At 42.2% G+C, this 23,556-nt stretch overlaps 1 protein-coding gene across 1 annotated transcript in view; it reads right to left on the bottom strand.

Moving 5' to 3' along the window:
- The window catches only part of LAMA4 (laminin subunit alpha 4), a 116,185-nt gene that overhangs the window by 74,863 nt on the left and 17,766 nt on the right, over positions 1-23,556 (bottom strand). Inside the window, exons 2-3 of the mRNA XM_075498583.1 lie at positions 14,939-15,040; positions 2,940-3,064 (exon numbers count right to left, since the gene is read on the bottom strand). Coding sequence (XP_075354698.1) covers positions 2,940-3,064; positions 14,939-15,040 — 227 coding nt within the window. The remainder of the gene's footprint in view (positions 1-2,939; positions 3,065-14,938; positions 15,041-23,556) is intronic.

Consider the following 23,556-nt stretch of genomic DNA (forward strand, 5'->3'; position numbering starts at 1 on the left):
ATTTCAGTTCCCACCAGCATTTCTCAGCTGGTGGGACAAGCAGGGTCAAATAAATCTGTGTCTGAATCTGTGCTGTCTCAAAACATTTCATATAACCAGAGAGAACATAAAATGAGATTCTTCTCACAGAATTCACAAATTAACTTCAGTAAAGCTTTTTTGAGAACATATTGAGAAAATCATAACAGTTTGGCAGCCTCCCTCTTCTTTTACAGAGGCTAATTCCTTCATGTAGTTGAAAAAACCACATTGTGGATTTAAGTTATGAAATAAGACTGAAGCCTTCCTGAGGTTCTATATTTTTTGTGATCTCTTAGGGAAAAAAAGTTTGTAAAATTCCCTCAGATTTGAAAAGAAGTAACATCTGCTGGACTGTGAAGCAAACTCCCTCCTCCTTTTTTTTTTATTCCAAAGAGATGACATTACACTTCATGTGTAATGTCCAAAAGTTATTCCAAAAGTTCCCAGGATAGCAGATATGAAGATAGTCTGGCCCAAAAAATCTAGAGACACACAGATGAATCCCAAGAAAAAATATGTATCTGATGAGTCTGTCAGTTTACAGATTTGGTCATTTTGTCTAACTATTATGAATTCGGTGGCTATTTCCAAAGTAAAACAGAGTACAAAACAACAACATCCTGTGGATGTTCTTTATTTAAGGCATTTAATACTTCTCTGCTTTCTGGTAGTTACTGTTCTGCCTTAATATAAATGGAGTAGGATTAAAGGAAGGGGGGGAAAAAAAAAAGAACAAACGGTTGTTCTTTGAATTTAGTTATGCAAGGCTGGATGTTGCTCAATCATTATTATTTGCCTCTTCCAGCCCCAGCTGAAGGCCATTGCTGCGGTCAGATCTCTCTCATGCAAGAAGCCGAACAGGCAATTTCTGCATGTTATTTAAATAGGGGTATGAGGCAAATTGGGATCAGATATTCCTTTAGCTATTGCCTTCAGGACTTTTCCGAGGGAAAACCCTGAAAAACTGAAGTGGGTTTTTACTGAGGTAGTTTTAAAGGGTTGACATATCACGGAACATAGAATATCCTGAGATGGAAGGCACCTATGAGGATCATCAAGTCTAACTCCTCTATTGCTGCTAAAGTTGAAACATCTGCATTCAGGCTCCTTGCAACTTTTGTTCTCCCTTCCCAATCCCACGCTGCTGTCCTTTTGGGTTCAGGGATTCTTTATCTCTAGTGGTCTGGAATAGGAGAGGTGTATGTCCCTAGCAGAAGGGCTAAGGAGCGTGTTGAAGCAGGGAACGCTCCTTGGCCTCTGCACCCATTTCCCATAGCACTGGTGCAGACAGCCTGTAGCTCAGGTCCCTGCTGGTCCCACTGCACCAAGCCCCGCTGGGCTGCGGGCCGGCTGGCTCCCTGCGGTCGGGGGCACTGCTGCAGAGCCCAGTGACCTGTAGGACTCGGTGAATGCAGGCCCGGCCATGCTCTGTCAAATCACCCCGTAGGGAGGACAGCCTAGACATTTGCTTGACCGGCTGTGCTCGGTAGAGACTGGGACTCGTCATGCGGTAGTGCCTCAGGCATGTGGAGCCCCGGTTGTGGTTGAGAGAGCTGCTCCTTACACCAAAGTGGCTGCTCTGTGCCCAACAGGTCAAAAAAAAATCACTTTCCTTTGCTAAGGAAAAAGCACTGCTTTCGGCGGTTGTATTTCTACTATTTCTGGCATTACAGCCGCTACTGAAACTGGAGGAAGCGGTCTGCTTTGTCTGTGAGCCCACTCATTCCTAAGCCTTTTTAAATGCGAGAAAAGCCAGGTTCTTCCCCTGCCTCTGGAGGATTTTCTCTCAAATTCAGGCAAAGCTGCAGTTTTTCAACAATAGCTGTTTTCCACCCCATGGCCCTCCGCACATGTCTGCAGCTTGCTGTGAAAGCCAAGAGGTGGTCTGCGGGAGTTTGGCCGGAGCGATTTTGCTCCATTGCCATTTTGAGCCTGTGCCACTGAACAGCTGAGCAAAATGTGGCTCATCCCACCTTAAGGCTGTATGAGTAATCCTATAGCAACCGCAAACAAATACAGTGAGGAAATTCCCCTTTGCTGAGAAGCCCTGCGGAAAGCGAAATGGAAAACAACACAAGGGGAATAGGTATCTCGCTAAAAAATAGCTTTAACCCATTGGCAAGTATTTACTAGCATCTCCTCTGTGCACTACAGTGGGATTTGCATAGCTGCCTCTCTCTTAGAGCACGGACCTCAAGCAAGAGGAAGCTGGTACTTTCTTTCATCTGCATTACTGATGTACCACTAACAGTTTCTAATAGCTGGTCATGGTTTGTAGTTATGTGTTTCTTCTGAAGGCACAAAGTGGCTAACAGCTGGAGCTCTTTGGCTTGGTCTTGGTTTTCTGTCAGGTTTCAGAGTTTTTTATCCAAAGGCAGCTGGGCATAAGCTGAAGGGCACCATACCTGTCACAGGGTCCTCCAGCCCTTCTCTTTTAACTGCTCCTGTACTAACCTGATCCAGCCACTGTTTGCTCAGGAGTCTGTCTGGCTATGCTTTTTCATGGTTCGTTTTACCGTCCAGAGGTCATGGATTGATCTTTCTGTCTGCCTGTCTGTCCAGCTGCATACATCCCTGATGCCACCTTCCTAGGGAATTTGTCTTTGAGGGATTCTTAAAAGTAACCGGACAGCTGAATAATCTCTCCTACATAAAAGAGGAAGAACTTGAATTTGCTCAAATATTTTCTTCTCCCTCTTGGTAAGAATTGATATGAGTACTTAAGGATATTTTACACCTTCTAAATGAAATTCTGTTTCCTGTGGTTATAAATGTGAGCAGCTGGAAGTCCTCTTATTTTCCCCCGGTTGGCAAGGGCAGCAGCCTCTGCCTCCTGCATCCAGGAAGGGATGCTGACCCCATCTTGGAAAGGGCCAAAGCCAGCCCAAATCGCAGAGAAGCAGAGACTTTTTACGTACTTGGCAAGTGCTGGCAGGGGGCAGGGGCAGGGCTGGCAGAACGTGGGCACTCCTCTGGCAACGTCACCGATGAAGCCGTCTGGACATTGCTCGCAGTGCTGTCCTGTTGTGTTTCTCTGGCAGTCCTTCAGTGGAAAGAGAGAGAGTGGTGAAAGTTAAACAGAGGTGCTGTCTAATTCAAAAAGCAATCATTTAGCTGAAGACCCGGCCAAGCAGAACAGGGGCTGATGCCAGACCCTGACCCTTCAAGGCACTGACAGATGAAGCCAAACCAGCTAGCACCGCTACAAATAAAAATGCTATAAATGATTACACAGGCCAGCCAGCAAGTGTTGGCAAGGTGTGGGACAGGACAACACAGACATATGTGCCTGCCGGGTGCTGGAGCAGAAGCAGCACTGCCTGTCATCAGAGGTGTCAGGGGTATTCAGGTGTAGCCGGCAGCCCTGTTTCGAGTTGCATGTGCCAGTAGGAAAAAAATCCGCTTTACTGACACCAAAACAAAATGAAAAATATCTGCTGGTAAATACTATCAACAGATTTCAGTCTAGATACAGGTTTTAGCGAGGCTGCTTCTTGGACTTGATGACTGGAAAAGAGCATCAGGGGAATCTGCCTGCAAATGGTGGCTAATACACCAGTGGCTCTGACGTTTTTCTCCTGAGATGAAAAAAGTGTTACAGCATGAAGGAATGTGTTATCACTACACCTTGTTCTCAGCCTTAAAGGAGGTCCACTTAATGGAGGGAAGGAGCAGGAGTCTTCTATAAGTGGCCTTTCTATAAAATACAGAGCAACTGTGCAAAATGTCACTCACTTCATAAGCAAGTTTAATCTCCATGGTTTGATATTTGTGAGAAAATATGCTTCCTCATGCAGAGGCGAATCGGCCACCAGCTGATATCGTTGGGGCTCCATGGAAGTAAATAAAGCTGTGGTAATTCATACAAAATATTTGTCCAAAATATTTTGTGATGCTAGGTACAAAATTGTGCCTCTCAGATAACATTTTCAATCACAAAAAAATGTCAAGGTTTGCTGTAAATAATTCTAAATAGAATTTATAAGTCCTGCAAGCTTAAGTAAGCATTGTTATATCTTTTGGTTTACAAATGGACACACTTAGATGCCATAGGTTATGCGGGCTTTCCCCTAGGCCCATGGCAAGGCGGTGGGTGACTGGTGCAGAGTGCACGAACAGTGCTCCTGCACGCTGCAGGACTCCTGCGGACTCCTGTCCCCCTTTCCACTTCAGCAAAATACCCAGAAGTTGCCATCAAAAAACCACAACCCTCCGAATTCTAGCTGTCTCAACGAATTACTTTAAAAGAGTAGGAAAGTTGCAGAAGTGCTTTTCTTTCTTGCAACTGTGCAATTAATTTTGCAGTGTCCCTGAATCAGAACTCTCCAATTACGCCACTTCGTACCGATACCGTACAGATGCAAAGAGCTGTGCAAGGCTTGAGGCAGCAAGGAGTCAGCTCCATGGCAGAAATATGTGGAGAACTACTCTGTCAGTGCATATTTGCTGTGGTTTTGGGCTAGCGTACTTGATCCTTTCCTCTTCTGACCTACAAACAGTGGATCATGGAAACTGCAGACAGATGGATATTTCCACCCCTGGTAAGATGACAGTCTCTATAATAAAGAAGATCTCTGAGTACATGACTAATGTGTCATCTGAGTCAGGAACTCCTGCTTCACTAACCTGCTGTATCATGGTGCAAATAAGCAAGTGTATGAAGGGGAACCAGAGGACGTAACATACCTGGACTTTCAAAAAAGCCAACTAAGTTGTGAGGGGACTTGAAGAAAGTTTCTTTTATGAACCGAAAGCTGATAAAGGCTAGGAAGTAATGGGTAGGATGTTAATGGTCACTTTTCAGAGTGGGGAAGAGTCACTATTTGGATCACCTAGGCCTTGGTGCTGAGACCAGTTTTGTTCAGTATTCACCAGTGTCTTACAAACAGAGACCAAAAATGCTAGGGCTGCTCAGCTGGGAGAGAAAGGCTGACAGGAGGGTGTGTTTGGGTTATGTAAAATCACAAAGTTACTAAACAAGCTGAATGCAGGACAATAATTCACCCAAATCCTGCAATACAAGAGCTGAGGGGCACTGAATTGAAAAGGTACTTCTCTGCATGGAAGGTAAGAAACTTCTGTAACCTGCTGCCAGGAGACGACAAGGGCAAAAAGGGGTTTGCTAGAGAAATTAATGGGCCACAGATTCATAAAGGATTCAAAAAGGATTCAGGAGATGGATGCTGGTGGAGTACGAAGCAGAGACTTCAGAAGCTGGCCAGGATAGGTGCCCTCCCCAAACATCGTCTCCTGTCGCCGCTGCTGGAGACCCTAAAAATGGGCTGGGAAGGCCTTGGGTTGGGCCCTGCAGGGGACCTCTTGTGCTATGTTCAGAGCTGGCTCAGGCGCTAGGAGATGACCACGGTGCCCCAGGTTATTCTCCAGCAGTCATTTAATCCCATCCCAGAAGTCACTGTGCTGTCAGCAGCTGGCAGTCCCTGGAATAAAAGGGAAGAGCTGGGTGTGGGATTTCAGGAGCGCTCGCAGCAGGAGGGAGATCCCCAGGACGGGGCAAGGGGCACCTTTGCCTCTCCGTGGTTGCAGCTTCGTCAGCAGTGCCAGCCTGGGGATGGGTCAGCTTAGCTTACCGATTTTTCATCTGAGCCAGTCCCTACAGATTTGAAACTCACTGTCTACTCCAACTGTGGTGCGTTCTTTGAAGAAAAGAGTATGAGAAGAGAGGAACGCCATTAGGGAAGATGTTTAATGAAAACAGAAAGTCAAGTTTCACTTGCACAGGCATTGCTAAATGAGTTTTGTATCCGACTATTGTAACTTTGATTTACTGGCAGAATTTTGTCCTGGCAACATTGATGTTTTGGATTTTTTTTTTTCCTAAGTCTGTCCAGATATTGTCAATCTGTGTTGAAATCAGTAAAAGGACACTCACCCTTGTGAAAACACATCTGATTTTTTTTTAGCCAATATTCCTCATTTGAATCCCATTAAAGCCCCCAGTTAGGAGTCATTAATTTAATTCATATCCTTTTTGATCCTAGAAGACTTTGCTTATGTTGCTGCATTTTTATAGTCATACAGAAACTATTGCACAGCAATTATTTATTTCTATAAAGCTGTAATTTGGCCAAAGAACTCTAGAGCAGATAGAATATGATAAGGAAAGGAAAAAGGTCAATTTCTTTTTCCATGGATCATTAAATATATTAAACACCAACAGTTGTAGAGCTAAAGGTGGTTTTTCATAGTAATATTTGCTGTAAAGATATATACAGATATATCTTTACAGTAAAGATATATACAGATATATTAGTGCATTAGTATATACAGATATATACATGTAAAGATATATACAGATATATTAGTATACAGAAAACCAGAAGATTATTTTAACTAAAAGGCTCTAGAATGCAGAAAGCTTGACTAGGAGGAAGAGGAGGAGGAAAGAAACTTGGTGAAAGCAGAGAAGCTGGGAGCAAATGAGGGCAGAGTGGCAGGCGGCCGCTGGGGAGATGTCCAGATCTTGTGCTCGTCTCTTGCAAGAGTGCCCTAGCTGCGAGTCACACGGCGTGAGCCAGAAGGCAGTGGAAGGCTAATACAGTTTTAAAAATAGTTTGCATTTGTCATTATTCAATGAAAAGGTGATTTTACTGTACCACAAGAGAGAGACGAGAGCGTGGGCACTGAGCGCTCAAAGAGAAAGAGCAATCCTGTGTCTGAAGTGCTGGCGGAGGCCTCAGGTGGGCTGCATTCAGGTGTAGCCTTCATCAGGCTCTTCAGTTTTGCTCTGAGCAATTCACCTCTCTTGTCCTCAGCTCTCCAAACAACACATGGGTATTATCAGAATAAATCCATTATTGGTTTCCAAAGCTCAGATACTATTGTGATGAACAGAGCAGGGCAGCAGGGGAGCTGATGTTGCTCCTTAAATCTGCAGTGTTTTTCATCTTCTAAACTGAAGGGAAGTGCTAAAAGGCCCTTTTACCCCAAAGACCCAGTTAGCTGAGTGCTTGAGGCACTTTTGTAGTTTTTCTCTGCTTAGTGATTATGTAAAAGTGGCTTTCTCTTATTTAACAAGTCAGAACTCCTGTGGGTATTTAGAATCCTATTTTTACAGTGACAAAGAAAGTGTCCTTATATTTTATGTTCCATTAGCTTGCATCTCTGCAAGAGACTGCAAGAAGCCTGTGAGACATCTCTGAAGGCAGGGAGGACACCCTCCCTGCAGCTCATGGGTGATTCTCAGCGCTGGGTGGCACTGGCTGGTTCGTTTGAGGCAAGTGTTTTGCTTCTAAACGGATCACTTTTGACAGAGAAATAATGATGAGGAAAAAAATGGAATTCCATTTATGGCAATTTTTGTGAAATTGGATTTTAAAGAAGTGTTTTGCTTTGAGAGTTGCAAGGGCTACTCTTGGTCCCAGTATTCATACACGCTTTAGAATGAAAGGCATCATTTATGGTTGATGTTATAAATCGGACTATGCGTGGGATAGCTCACAGCCTTCCCTGTCTCAGTGGTTCGTTCAAATGTGCTCACAAAATTGTAGAAATATGTTTACTGATATTGGTGTCTACTTTTTCAAATAAAGAAACTCAGGGTATAGTTTTTGATTTGGTTTCCTTTGAAAAACAAGGAAGACTGAAGTAAAAATCTCTAGAAAATATGCAGTGATATGTATCTTAGGACATCAAACACTGAAGCTAGCAGAAAATTGCTTCCTGTCTTTCTACAGAACAGAGTGAGACATGGTAAAGGTCACGAAAACAGATACAAGGATGCAGTTAAAAGTATTGCAACTAGGCGTTATAATACTCTACTTTTGGTAAACTGTGTTTTAAATTACAGTACGTGAAAATTCTAAGCTAGATTATTTCCATATGCCCATGTTACTACAACCTTTATTTTCATAAAGCAAAAGTCAAGGCAGAGGTGTCCCTTCTTCATGGACACTTCAGTTTCAGAGGAAGTAATCCAGTGTAATAGCAGCCTGGCTTCTAAAAGCTTCTATACGAGGATACGGCATATAATCATTCATCCATAGGTACACCAGCAGCAGCTTGTCAGATGACAGAGTGGCTGGAGTGTATTTTCCTATGTTAGCCTTAGCTGGTCCTACTAGTCTGCTCTCACTCAGTACCATCAACCAGGGCGAGCATTTCTACCTGGCCCTTACGGTAACTATCTATACTTTACACACATGAAAAGTATATGAAAAGGTGCTATGGGGGGATACTTGGGAATGGTTGTCAGCACTGAGCTCCTGCACTCATCTGCTTGGAAAGTAAAGCTGGAACCGCTGCTCTGAGACCACAGAGCATTTTGAGTGATGTGGCTCTGCTCAGTATATACGCTTGTGCACAAATAGTAACGAAAAGTTTGTTGATTCTCTTCAGGCAATGGTACTAGGACAAGTTTCCCAGCAAAAAAACAAACATGCTTTTCTGTAAATGAATGTAACTGAAAATCTAAGAGGTGGGAATCTGCCCCACCTGAATTTAGGAACCTAAACTTAAGAGAGAACAGCTCATTCTAATGGTCTTCAAAGGCACCAGCTTCATTAAATGTGCCATTTAGGCAGTTATTTTAGGGAGATTATTTCATTGGATGGCTAACATGTAGTGCAATTTAGGCAGGCTGGACCTCCTCCTTAGGAAACGAAGATAGTAGACTGGTTTTCTGTCTACCCTCTGGAGTTAAGGAGAAAGACAGGACATGCCACAGAGTGGTGAGAAGACCTGCGCTAGGCACCTAATCCTGAATGGTATGGGGATTCTCCAGGGCAAAAAAGTTAATACGCAGCCCTGCTTCTAGCGAAGTTAGTACAACAAAAACCAACCAAACAAAAATCCTAAGGTCTGAAATATTGTCTGTGAAATCTGGAAGTGTCCTCAGACCCTGGTTAGGAATTCTGAATATTACTTTGGAGCCAGTCTTTCTTACAATATAGCAGGAACTGTTTTTTTTTCCCCTTATTTCTTGTTCTTCTGAGAGATAGTCTTGTAACAATTGTTAATGCAGAAAGATTGCACAAGAATAAATTGTACAGGTAAAGAGATGCAAGTGGTTTACATTGCTGTGCAGTCTGTCTGTATTTATTGCTGGGCCAGTAGAGATTGGCTTGAGGTATTATATCTGGATGTATATTTAGACTTCCTCAAGTCTAGGGGATGTCCTCATATTTGAGGTTACAGAACTGCAGAGCGTTGCCCATGCCAGCATGCCAGAACTTATTGCTGTCCCAAAAGAATAGTAGTAAAAAAAGTACTTCAGCATAGTGACTTGAAAGCCAGGAGATTTACATTTTTTAACTATTTCTTCTTTGAAGTTTATGATTTCAAGTCCTCTCTCTCCAGCCACTGTGGATGAGATGCAGTATTAGTTTTCAGAATTTCTTATGGAAGAAGGAGATGAGGCACTAAAAAGAAACACTAGCTACTGTGCAACTTTTACTAAAGACAGCTGTCAACCTAAAATAATGATAATAGCAACAAAACTCAGTTCCTGATCCAGTTTGGGTCAACGTACCCCTTCTACGTCAAAGTTTTGGTTTGTAGAACTTGTCCTGTATTAATGAGTGAAGTGGGAGTTGATGTCTTGCCAAAACCACCTGGCTCTCTACTTTCCCAGTCTTAGCTTACTGTGGGAAATGGGGTTGAGCAGGTATGAGAGCAATGGCAGCCCTTCCTCTCAGTCTTGGCCTGACTTCCTACGTGCCTCTTGTACCGGCTGCACAGGGAATGGAAACGAAGTGGTTGCTTGTTGGGGTCACTGTTGCAAGTTTTCAGTAGTAGAATAGTTAGGACAACAACTACTAAGTTAAAACATAGCTAAAAGGGAGGGAAATACCTACATCTGACAGGCGCTGAGACTATTAACACTAGTGCTTTTGATAGCTACTGCATACCAAAACACTCTGGAGAAGAGAAGGGCTGCATTTCAGCACCGGACTGTTGTAGTTCTGGTTGACTTTCCAAACGTGTATCACCAAGGTCACTACAGATAGATGTAGTCCATCTTTATAGAGAGAAACAGTGAGCTGTAAGCTGCAAGGCTCTTCGTGAAGCCAGAAGTACCTAATAAGCTGGAGAGTTTTGCTAGCTCCCTGCTGCTTTTTGCTTGTGCTTGATGGATGGTTGTAGATCCACTGGCGATTCTCCAGACCTGCCTTGGCAATCATGTGGAACATATTATCCTCTTGGGCAGAACTGCCAAATCCGTTCGAACCTTTCCACTGAGCTGTAAACCCAAACACTTAAACACAAATCACTTACACGACAATACATTCTATTGTAAAAAATTCCATAAAAGGCTGGAAAGGATACCAGCGAATTTATCCTCTCCACCGTTATGATCCTTTGGTCTTTCTTTTTCCAAAAAGGTCATCTTTCTTTCTTTCTTTCTTTCTTTCTTCCTTTCTTTCTTTCTTTCTTTCTTCCTTCCTTCCTTCCTTCCTTCCTTCCTTCCTTCCTTCCTTCCTTCCTTCCTGCCTTCCTTCCTTCCTTCCTTCCTTTCTTCCTTTCTTCTTTTCTTCCTTTCTTCCTTTCTTCCTTTCTTTTTGAGCAATCTTTGGATGCCTTATATACATACTGGTCAAATATATGGGACTGGGATGATAACAAAGCACTCTAGAGATTTTTAGGTAGACACCAACAAATTTACCCTTTACCTTCTGCTATAGTGTTCTCTCCAGACTTGCTCTTCTGCTCTATGCATTTTCATGCATTTATGAAGATCTAACCTCCATTAATAGTAGAAACCTCAGAAAGGACACTGATAACTCAGTCCAACAAAAATTTGTCTGGATATCCAGCTTTGTAATTTTTAAATCCTTTCAACCTTCCAATCCATTTTACTGTGTTTGTCTGGAGTCATTGCCATAGTACATTGCAGTCACCTCAAGCGATTTCCTTCCTTAGTGCATGCAATCAAATTTTTTAGTATGGTAAAGCCCTGCCCATTATCTTACTTGCGTATGGTATGAGAGCTCATTGCTTTAGACAAACTGTTTCACCTCCATATACCACTCATTTCGGAGTTGACCATCACGGCCGCTGTGACATTCTGCTCAGCTGCCAAGTCATTTGAAACCCACTCCTGTGTCTGAATTTTCAAATGTTGAACCTTCAGTGGAGGCACTCTAAAGAAATAGCTCAGCTGTGGGTTGCTGGTGGAGTAAGGTCTGAGGATGGTGAAGGAAGCAAAACATTCCCTTCATAACTTCATATCATATTAGCAGCAAAACCCAATTGCTTGGGCTTTATGCAAGAGATATGCACACCACTCTGTCTGTGGACTGCCACTTGCAGCTGTTACAGTTTCACCCAGTTAATATCACATATATGCATGTTTCCAAAATCAAAAGCTAGAGGGTCCTGCAAGTGAATTCCTCTTCTTCTCTTAGCTAAGATTGAGAATGTTACGTTAAAAGTCCAAAGTCTAAAATCAGTACAAAGAATTGGTGTTTCTTCCTCTACTGGTCTTACATGTGTCACCAGATAATATATTTGAAATGAAGCATTATTTGACATCTGTATTGTATTATATCATAAATGGAGTTTATATTGTGCTGGCTGCTCTTCTTCTAAGACTTGGGTGATTTTCTATACTGAAAAAATGGACTGAGTGGCTCTTCAGTTTTAATCACAGGACAATGTGATTGATTTGTGCACCAGTTTTATGTGGACATCTATGCAAGAAAGGCTCTGTCTACAAGAATTTCTTCTGTCTGGTTACCTAATGAGATTGTTGATTCATTGGTTGTGTCATTCAATAATCTTTTAAAGACTTGTGGATTTGATTAACAATCTGTCAATAAGCTGAGAGAAGTTTTGAAACAGAACCCTAAGATAGATACTTATGTCAGCAGAAATTAAAGATGTCAGTACTTTACCCTAAGGCATCATTAATAGGGGTTTAATTTTATTTGATTTCAAATTCAGGGCAGAGGCCAATGAAAATTTCATTAATTTGTATGCTGTGGGAACTACATTCACCAAATTGATTTGGAGGATTTGCATAATATGATGGTCTTAGAGCATTGTATGGAGTCTGACCCTTATATTTCATCCCTTTTGAAGTAGAGTACTTTTCCATTTTCATACTGCCTTGTTCATTTATTCAGTTCTTATAGCTTAGTTATTACTTAAACTACAAAAAATAATTACCTACCAACTGAACACAGTGTTATTATTACTTTCATGTTGTCTTCCGTCATTGTTAGCAGAGTTAACTTTAAAAAATGATGGGTTTTTTTCATGTTTAAATCATTCCATTGTGTGAATAAACATGTAAACATAGAAACTTTTAATTTTGGGGAACATCACTTCTTCTAAAGATCTTCTGCTAAGGACATTCCGTAACATCTATGATTCATGATTAGGGTAACGTGTGGTGCCAGTGGAGAGTCCATAAGTGATAAAATTTTAGCACACTGCTGCGTCTCAAAAGCAGGGAGAGAGCAGGTTTATAATGATAGAAAGAGAGGATGACAACTATAATAATATGGGATAAATACAGAATCTCTCTCTTTTTTTTTTTTTTTTAAACAGCCTATTAAAAACTAACTGAATGCAGAAAGTCTTATGTCTTAGTGTCAGGTGTGGTGGTTACCACTGTAAGAATTATTGGAGTAATTTGCCTAAAAATTTGAGGGCAGAGAAAATAGTGAGCTCTCACTACCATGTGGTCCTACCTCTTCACAGAAGCTCCCAGCCATATACGTACCTACTCGTTTCTGCCCCAGCCTGAGCCCCCAGAGGGCTTTGGCCAGATCCATTCCTGTGCTTCTCCAGAATGGTCCTTAGGGAAGGCTGCTTTGTCCACCGATTCTAATACAAATCACGTTATCAACCATTGAGTCTCCTTTTCCCAGATTTCTTGCATTCATTCACTTAACATGCTTCTTCCTGCTGTAATTCAAGTTACATCTTTCTTTCTCTAAGCTTTTCTTCTCCCAGGCTTTCTTGGTCATGTTTTGCAGTTTACCAATTTCATCAGTCTTCTGATCTTCCCTGGAAATTTCCGAATCCTCAGAAAAGTCCTGTTATTGCAATCCCCATGGGCATCTCTGGTTCCGTTTTATGGTATCAAACCTTCAAAACCTCTTTTCATTCTGCTCTTTCCTTGCACCACACTCTTTCCCTCTCTCTTTCACTCTTATTTCACTTAAGCCTTTTTTCTGTTCCTCTTTATTCAGAAGTAAATGGCCTGAGCTTAATGGCTTATTAAATCATTCAGATTGCTTATCTCAAATGGCAATCATCAAATTGCAATAATTGCAATCATCAAATGGCTTATTTGAACTCAAGCAATAAACTGGGGTTCAGCTCTTAGTTTTGTTCTTTACTACCTGATCGGTTCTGAGAGTTTAGTATCCCAGAGAAATGCCAGTCAGGAATACACATACACTTTCAGATTATTTCCTGCTGATACAGTAACTTTGTTTTTGTTTGTTTTTTTTCCCCAACCCTTGACATCGCCCTTATTTTTGTAGCAGATCGGAAACAATCTTCTGTTGTGTTTGTAAACTGAGGATCTAATCACTTCCCTACCTCATATATTCTGCTCCAGAAACTCTCTGGTCACCAGAGTAATCAGAAGCAGACATTTGCCAAGCTCTCTCTCTTGTTCTCAAGTCTTCCATCGGAAGTTTCCTCTTGTCATCATTGTCACCTGACACTAAGGGGACAATGATCCCATGAGCAAAAGCCATGTGCACGTGAAAGAGAATAGCTGGGAATGCCTGGCAGTGTAAAACAACTTTTAAAAATTGAATATTAAAACACTAAGCCAATACATGTTCTGCAGAAACCAGCCAATCCTAAGCACACTACAGTGGCCAAGCCATAATAATTGTCAACTGCACTGTCTCCCTCCCATGGGAATAAAATGGTAGGAAATATGCCATGGAGCATGGCTCTATGTATTTGTATAACTGAAAACTTGATAGAGGCTGCAACGATGCAAAGTATGTGAATATTATCAGGCCATTTTATGAAGAGACAAACTGAGGGCAAAGGTTTATGACTTGTCAAAAGTAACACATGGCAGAGCAAAGAGCTCTGGGCTCTGCTCCTGCTTTACAAGCCTATAAAGAGTACACTGGTGGCTAGCTCTTGCTATGTGGTTTAGATACATTGCACTATTAACTTCCATCCTTTTCTTAGTGTATTACTGCTCTGATTGCCCACTAGTAATCAGGATAAGTTTTACAGGACTAATTTTTGCTCTGGAGGTACAAGTGATCAACTACTAATACTAACTCACAGCTTTCTGTATGAGTTGATACTGAGTGAGACCGAACAGACAGGAAATTGTAATATTACCTCAGAGTTCAACACTCTCTTCCTTGGTGTATTATTTCAACCCCCTTATGTTGTTCCTTCACAGCAGGACGCTGCCATGCAGCAGAATTACTATGGGTAGCACATGTATATACACTCCCAGGGGTCACTCACCATTGTAAATTGTTTATATGATATACAGCACTGTATTCATAAAGGAGAGAATGAAACGTGTTTGAATTTATACATTTTTCTCTAGGGGTGTACAAAACCCTTTCCATAATTCTGATGGACTAAAAATTTTCCCTAGCATACTGACTCTCACAAATACTGCACGCAGGAAGTGGTTTGAATCTGCAGAGATAATTTAAGTAAGTGAGAATGAAATTTGGCCAGGATAATCTTAATGTATTGATCTTATCCCTACTTATGATCGCCCTTCAGCAAAAAGCTCCTGTGGTACAGACACTGCTTTTGCAGTGTATTGAAATTGAGCATTGGTGTTAATAGAAGAGTCAGACCATGGTTTCCTGGGTTTGCCTGGGAAATATTTCCTTCCTGTGAAGCCTCATGCAAGAGTGAAAGAAAGTGAAAGGGTTCATGTTATCATTAAAAAAACCCCAAGGTACTGTTATTCAGTGAGAGACCAGCAGAGAAGACAGGAATTTCTTACCACACAGATTCCAGATCCATCAAGGCATCTGTTTGCATTACCATTACAGTTGCAAGGAGAGCATTTTCCTGAGCTGGTACGGTAAAATCCTTCTTGGCATCCCTGCAATGAGAAAATAAAAAGAAAGCATTTCCTATGCATACGTATTCGGAGAGAGAGGTTTGGCTGAGAGACAGGGGAAAGCAAGAATTACAACCGTCAGGTCTCCCCAGAGCACACTGCACAACCCCATCATAGCAGACCACACAGACGCTGCTGAACTCGAGCCTGTTCTTTCACTCCCTGCCCTGGTGCTTGCTTTTTTGCCTTACAATATTTAAGCTGTCAGCATTCCTGCCTGTGTCCTGCCCCCGGCCAGGAGTGGGTGCCTGCCTGCAGGTGAGGAGCTGGCAGATTCTTACTGTGTTTTGTACTAGAGGATGAGTTCACTAGAAATGATGATCCTTACTCAGTAAAGAAGGTGTATTTATAGGAAAGGAATATCTTTTTCTTGAAAAAGAAAAGCTTTAGAAAGTTCAGTTTACATCAAAGCTTTGATGAGCCTGGAGGAGACAGAAACAGGTCTACAAAGATCAGTGCCCTTCTCAATTACAGTGGCTGGCTGCTGTGAGAGGCTACCAAAGCAGGGCTGGCTGGCTGTGAGGCTGGTGAGATGTGCCAGCGATAACCTGTTGTCATTCCGGGAAGTAATCAGTCTCTGGGAGATGCAACACTTCTTCAATCATTCTTCTCGTGACATAATAAATAAATGGGGGGAGATTGCGTGAAAGGTAAAATTTTCTTGTTATTTCTTAAATGTGTGGCTGTGCCTGGTGTATATAATTTAGTACTTTTGATAACTTACCAAAGCTTACCAAAATTAAACAGAAGATCGTAAATATCTAAATCACCTTCTTTTAAATGCTAATTAGAGCAATAGTAGAAGGAATCGGAAACACAAAGCTATTAAGATGCTCCTTTAAGACTGGAAAATAAAAAGTAAATGAAAGAGGATAGCTTTCATTTGATATGTTATGTGTAAATTCTTGTTCTCCACTGAGGAACGTCTACCTCATGATGCAAAGCTGGTGAGACATGCGCAGGTTGACTTCAGGAGCAACTTCTGTTACTCAGGCAGCACCTGCTCACCCTGTGCAGTCTCCTTGTGTCACATGTATTATGTTCGATCTATGCAGACTCATGAATTTTTGGATCCTAAATCTCTTACCCTTGCCTAACTCCTGCAATGTTGTTGCAGAGCTGATGTGAAGGCCCTAGCATGTCATTTAGATCTCCAGAAATTAATTACCACACCCTGTTTCTGCTAGTATTTACAAACACTATCCCTGAGGTGGCTGCCAGAGCCTGAGATATGCCAGGCTCTCCTGGAATATTTTTTGTGGCTGCTTCTACAGCACTTTGTGTATTCTGTGGCTCTTGAGGTCACATATTCTTGCAAAAAGTGGAAAAAGTGGGAGGTTCAAGCGAATCAGAAGGGCATGATCTTACATAGCTTGCATTTGTACGAGGTATGAGGCTTCTTATTATATTGTACTGATCTAATTAGGATTAGAATTCCTTTGTATCTCCCTCTTCCTCATTTTCCTGAGTTGCTCTGAAATAAAGGATGGTTTGTTTTCTGCACTGGCGTAACCATTGCTTCTCACACCCACTGTAAGCTATGACATGAACAGGTCCGCAATATCGAATGCAGCACCGCTCAGTGATACCTCCACTAGCTGCAGAAACTAACCTGTGACTAATATTGCCAACTAGCCCTGCTGGTGACTGCGGCTAATTAACCCTGGCACAGTGCTATGGCCGTATTGCTTCTGGGACGTGAACCTGTATGTCTGCACGGTGCAATAGATACAGCTGTGGAGCACTGCATAGCAAGAGCCAGCAATCCCGAGATTCATCTGCCTGTTAGCTTCCGTTCTCAAGGGTGGGTAGATACTTCTATCAGACAAGCTGCTTGTTTAGAAAATAATGTATCTTACAAGATGCTTAACAACAAGCTTTAAAAATGAGGTTTACAAATGAGTCATTAATCCAATCTTATCCCAGAGAGCTCTGAGAAGCTGAGATGAACATAAATGGAAAACTCAGTTGCCTTTACCGTTGTTACACGCAATATTTTATCTGGTTTGCTTTGGAAACACTTTCTTAGATAATAGCTCCTAGGAGGACAAGCCTTCATACCATAACCACTTTGGGACAGCAGAAATACTATCTATTTGTACTGCTCGTTTCTTTCAGTTGTTTAGTCTTAACACAGAGCTGTAGGACTGGCTCCCACCAGACTAAGGATTTCAGCTGAATGATTACGCCACACACTGTGGAAGGGAGACAGTTAGTTTCTAAATTGAAAACAGATTCTTATCCCAGTGTCTGTCTTGGCAATATTTCTCTCCACCCGTACAGATCTAAGGCATGCTATATTCTCTGATGCCCCTCGACTGGTAGGTGGTCCTAGCTGGTCCATTAGCGTCTGCCCAAAAGCTTTCTTGGTTTCGCAGGTCTAAGCAGAATCATTTTTTATTTACGACGGTGAATATGGACAATGGAAATGTATGAGTGTGTGTAAAGGTCTCTGCACAAATCCTTCAGTCAGCCATTAAGATCATATCCTTTATACTTCAACTAAGGGTATATCTGCATTGCAGCTGTGATTGAGCTTTCATTTAGTCCACTCACCCAGCAGTAACAACTTAGGTGCAGTTCAGTGCAACATCACTGGTTCCAGCTGTACGGGCAGGGTTGTACAGTCTTTGCTGAAGTCCACTGGGAACCAGTTTACCCCCTATTCTGAGCAGACACGCTTCTCAGTTCCTCAAGACATCTGCCTCAGTTTTGGGTGCTTCTGCTATTCTCACTGTCAGAGCCCCTATTGAAAATGAGATGCAGGGTCCTAAGTCACCTGGATATTTTTTGGCAACATTTTTCCCCCGACATTATTCAATTAATCACAAAAACTTGGAAGGTGCTGATGCTCACTATTTTAATACAGTATTTTAAACCATGGGTTGCATCAATTTAAACCAGAAATGAGGTATTGACAATCAGTGCTATGAGGGAATTGGGAAGGAGGGGAAAATGGGATCCAGATTGTTTCCTTTGGGTTCAGAAGTTTTCTCAGGCATTCTCAATTATTTTGATATATTTTTGTTGCTCTTTGCCCTACTAGTGATAATGGAGTGATCAGTTAGTTGTTCCAGGGCATGAGCCAACATCATATTTATAAAAAGAAGTGTCAGAGTGTTGAGCTAATTGAGGGATTCAAATGGCCGAACGTTCTGGGAGCACAAAATAGTTGCACACAAAGCACAAACAGGTCTGGAACAAAATGGAAATACCCTCCTTGAAAAATCGTTATGTAGGCAATTGAGTGAGGAACATTTCCATCCAGTGTCTGTTTCTAAATGGTGAAGACGATTAGTAGGCCAAAATGTTAGGTCTGCATTAGCAATTATGTCTTCATAATTATTAGATTTTTTTTTGCCCGAGGGACAATGTTTGTTCCAGTTCAAGCTGAAAAATCCAATCTAATGTGGATCTTGCTGAGCTCTTGAAAATCTTTTACACCCATGGTGCATTTATTTTTTCCCCGTTGCATCTGGATTTAATTATTACATTTCTTAAAAACAAGAACCAGCTGCAGTGCTGAAAGTGCTGTGGAGCCTGTAGTCTTATTCTGTTTCTTCAGACCCTTCTGCTGGGTGCAAATGGGACTGAAGATGGAAGACAATCCACATACACAGGGTATGAGTTTACTCCCATATTATATTCAAGCAGTTCCACTGATTTAATTGCAGCTGCTCCTGCTATGCGCCTGCATAACTGAGGGCAGAATCAGGTCCCCGTTCCTTCCCTGCTGCCAGCTAGTGGTAGTGGTGCAGCCGTGCCGGGATAAGTATGTTTGCTGTGACCCTGCCTCTTCTGGCTTGCTTGTCCCACAAGAAGAGTGCTGTGCTGGTAACATGCACAGAGTGTTCTCTGTGGTTACATCTGCATCAGCCAGCTGAAGAAGGGCACGGCATGGTTTCAGGCACTGGCTTATGACCACCCATACTGACTGGCGGTTCATTTTCTGCCTCGATTTTGCTCTTTGACAGATTGATTTTCCCGACAACGTCCAGGCACAGGTCAGAGCCTGTTCCCACAAGGCAGTCTGTATGGGGCTGTTCTTTTCTGGGCAAACACAGAGAGAGCTTCAGCACATGGACATGGGCTGTGTTATGCTACTTGACTAGGAGGTCCCCACACTGCTTTATTCGATATTTCAGATGTAGGCATTGACTCTCTCATCTAATGGTAAGAAAACATGGCATGTTTCTTTAGTTAGTACTGGAACTTGTGACTTTCCTGTGAATACGTAAAAGCACAAAAGGTCTCTTTCTTCCACAATAAAAGGCTCCCTTGGATCCACACCAGTGTTTGTTATTTCCAGAGTATTCTCTTGAGTGCTGGGGTACATGAAGGGATGTGATTCAGGGTTAAATGGCCTACATTAAGACATTTCATCCTTTGTTATATTCATTATACTCATGCCTACCAGTCTTGGGCCAGGATTCCCATTACAGTCGATTCAAAACAAGCCCAGAAGAAAAAGATGGTGCTTGCCTCCAGGACCATTGTAAAGAGGAGACAGCTGGTGCACTTGGGGAACTGAAGCTGAAGAACAGCACTCAAAGTAGCAGTCATGGCACATCAGCTGCCAAGTCACTGCTAAGTTTAATGTCAGCTGAGACTCAGTCATAGCTGGCCAGCAATGTTATGTTCTTTTCTGCTAGAGGCAGAGTCAAAAAGTATGCTTCCTTCCAGGTCTGAGAAGGATCCTCAGTGGGCTGCAGGGATCTTCAGACATGAGGGCAAAGATCAGACATTATGGTATTAATTAATAGATTCTCACTTCAAAGGTCTGTTCAGGATAGTAAAAGTGAGTGCAGCCTGGGCACAGTTGAATCCTATAAACTCATGGGCTTGTGATGAAATTAAAATTAACTTAATTAACCTAATATCCCAAATCTACTTGCAAAAATACAAAGAAGTTCTATCCCGTGTCATAAACACCTGTATTTTTTGTAGAAGGGTGTTTTTTGATGCCAAGAGGCAAAAGCACACATTTTTTTAGTTTCTGGCAGCCCCCACACATTACTTCTTCATATGCCAAGAGGCTAGACAAAAGACTGTAGAATAATTTATGGTATGCTACCCAAGTCATAGTAACTGTTCCTGATCATGCTCTTTTAGCCTTCAGTGGAAGAGAATTAGATTAATTCTCATTACCTGTCATCTGGTGATGGTCAAGAACACACAGATAGTTACCTCTGGCTAAGCTGACATTACACAGCTTGTTCACCTGCTTTATCTTGATGGTGTAGCAAGTTCATTGGACATATAGTTTCATTTTGAAAATATTTTTGTGCATTCGAGTTTCCATTTTTCTGCAGCCTGACCTGTTCTGTAAAGGTGGTAAAAATATTGTCAGAAGACATATACTTAAGCGAGTCTTAGTCTGAGAACTGTAAAGTCTGGTGTGATAGGCTATCTCTCAATCGAAACATCTATGGAGAATTGTGAGACACACTGTGAATTATTTGCATAATAATATTTATTGCTTGATGGCGATTGATCAACAGTTTCAGAGCTGTGGGACCCTCAAAAGCCCTCACTGTCTCTTAAGGAGTGAAAGAAAAGAAGAAGAAAAGAAAACAAACTCTACTTGAACATTATCAAGCTTCACCTCAGAGCCCAGAGAAAAGAAAATAGAAAAATGTTGCTCCTCTGCCTGATATAACGGGCATCATATCAACCATAGCTACCTGTCAAAGTAGGACACATGAGTAAATAAAGCCCAAGTTTTTAATGCGTTGATGAAAACAATCAGACAAATTGAGTGGAGCAATGGATTCTTCCCTTCTTGACAGTTTCCCATCAAGGTTTAGTGTTTTTCTGGAAGGAATGGTTTAGCCAAACAGAAGTTTAGGACTCAACATAATACTATATCCCTGAAACTCTCCATCTTTTGCTATACAGGGGTGAATGAATGCTAACATCCTCCACCCATTTTAAAATCTGTGGATCTAAAAGAGAGACCAGTCTGCTGGAAGTGCATGGCATTGCCATGGAAACAACAGCCCTCTGCTCCTTGGGGACGTTTCCAAACTCAACCCAAACGTGCTTGCTTTTGTTTATTTTTTTTATGAGCAGTATTTGGAATTGGCAGCCACAGTTCTGAGGCCTTTTTGAAGATTGTTTGCTTAGGCCAACTTGAGATAAACAGCCTAATGCCCTTCCTAAAAATAAAGATGTTTTCCTGCTTGAATATCTCCCAGTACTTTCATGTATGTAATTATTTATTAGAAATAAGAACATTAGACAAACAAGTCTGAGAAAGCACTCCTCTACTGTACACTTGATGCTATTCCAATTTCTCTGGTCTCCTCAGAATAGGTAGGACTCTTTTCCCAAGAAATTCCTGGTCTTTCTCACCTACAATAGCGTCTTCACCTTCAGAAATACTCAATCCCCAGCCAAGCGCTCACAGAAAGCACGCCAAATTTTCAGCATTCAGCAAGTCCCACCTGACATGTCTATGTCAGCCATGAAGACCGTCCCAGGCTGAACCCAGAGGACCCCGTGCCCCAGGTGCAGTGCTGTGCTAACACAGCTGCGGCCGTGCTAGTGCGGGGGCATCCTGGCCAGCAGCCTCCGCAGCTGGGCGGCAGGACTGCGTGTGTAGGAAGCCCAAACCACAGCAAGCTGGGAGTCATTAACAAGGAGACATCCACATGAGAAGAAGCCAGCTAGACGCCCTTTGTATGGTTTAATTCCTTCTATACTAAAATGCATCTAAAGCGGGTCAGCTGTGCCTGTTGCTCTCTACTGACTGGGGAGGGCTTGGGGGACTAGCTCACGTGTAGGCACCTGTACTGCACACAAAGTCTGGGGAGATGAAACCTATTGCATATGTCAGGTGTGCTGTGCTGTGTAGAAGTGCCCAGGTTACGGTTGCTATGCCACAGATCTGGCCAAACTGCTGGACACCCTGTACCTTTGGAGAAGTGCAAAGGCTCCTGACAGTCTGTTCCACCAGTCAGTATCTTCAGGTAGAGAAAGTGGATGCATCTAAAGGAAACCTTGATGTCTGACAGGCCCAAGCGATTCTGTTTCTACATTTGAGTTTAGGCTGATTCTGGCCAGTTCAGAGTGTGATCATGGAATGTTTCCCTTTGTCTGGATAGTATCTCCTCTGATATTTACAGCTAACTCTCCAAAGGAGCTGTATTATATTACCCTGCACTGGTGCCACCTTCCTCACTGAATACTTGTGCATTCAAAAATCTGCAGATAAAATCTTTTCAGCCCATCTCTGAGATGTGTTTTTCTTCTTTGGGGGGCACAAAGCATACATATACGCTGGCACCTTTGGTAAAGCTATACTTCTTAGGAAGAGTTTTAAAATGCCAGTGGACGTTTGCTATCTGGAAATTAATTTTATTGCTGCTAGTAGCTCATTCCCACTTCAACTTGATGGCTTTGGACAGAATAGAACATATTTAGGAAAGAAAACTCTAAGAAATTATTATTAAGACTTTGTATTGTCATCCAAAATACTTGGTGCTCACTGGAAACAGTGACTTTAGTTCTAACACGTGCCAGTGAGATACAAGATTATCTCATTTTACAAAGAGCAAAACTGGCCCCTGCCATCATATTAGTGCTGTCATGTTCATTTCTGGCTTAAGTTGCAATTAAGCACTGTAGATACAGCTGGGAAGAACAGCTCTGATGCTGTGAGTGACTTTGGCAATCTCTGAAGCCAGTGACTTGAGTAAAACTCCCTGAATAACTATGCAGCTAAGCTCTAGCACAGAAAGGAGCATGACCTCATTCTAAGGACGCCTTTGGTTCCCTCCAAAATGCACACTTTTTGCTGCAATAAAAATACTGCTTTGCCAAACTGGGACCTATATAAACAAAGTGTTTGACTCCATGGACATCCTAGCTTAAAACCACTCTGGGTAGGCACAGATTGTACAGCTTATCATGCCTGGAAAGCATTAACTACAAAGCAATCTTCTTTACCTTGGATAGATATATGAGTCTACTGGTGTTTCATTCAGCAAGAAAGTGCTGAGGGCACCAACATGACTTCTACATCTGCTTTGCAGCTCAGGACATAATTGACTTCCAGTATGTTTAAACATGGACTTTTAAAATCCAGACTGCCAGTTGTAGACTGATGGACATTTGACCATTTCTTGCTCCCTGGGAGCAAAGTAACAGACATTTCAAATTCCTTAGGTCAAAAAAGTGTTATTCATAAGCATAGACACAAATATTTAGTTCTTCTTCAGTCTGCTGGGAAACTTTATGCAAACAAAAAGGGCTGCAATAACACTGCACCCCACTGTCATGACCTTCCTGCCTTTGGTGACCTGCAGGAGAAACCCCTCTCCATTTGTTGCCAAAACACAACATCCAGGAGATCTACAGTATGCACTGTGTGCAACTGCAGCTTCATGCTGGCACATGCTACTGGTGAGCCACGCAGTCAGGAACCCTGGGCTCATTGCTCTCTTACACAGCCACCACACACTTTATTGACTATGGAAAAGATGCTTAAGTGCTGG

This window comes from Mycteria americana, chromosome 3 (assembly GCF_035582795.1).
Source record: "Mycteria americana isolate JAX WOST 10 ecotype Jacksonville Zoo and Gardens chromosome 3, USCA_MyAme_1.0, whole genome shotgun sequence".
NCBI lineage: Eukaryota > Metazoa > Chordata > Aves > Ciconiiformes > Ciconiidae > Mycteria > Mycteria americana.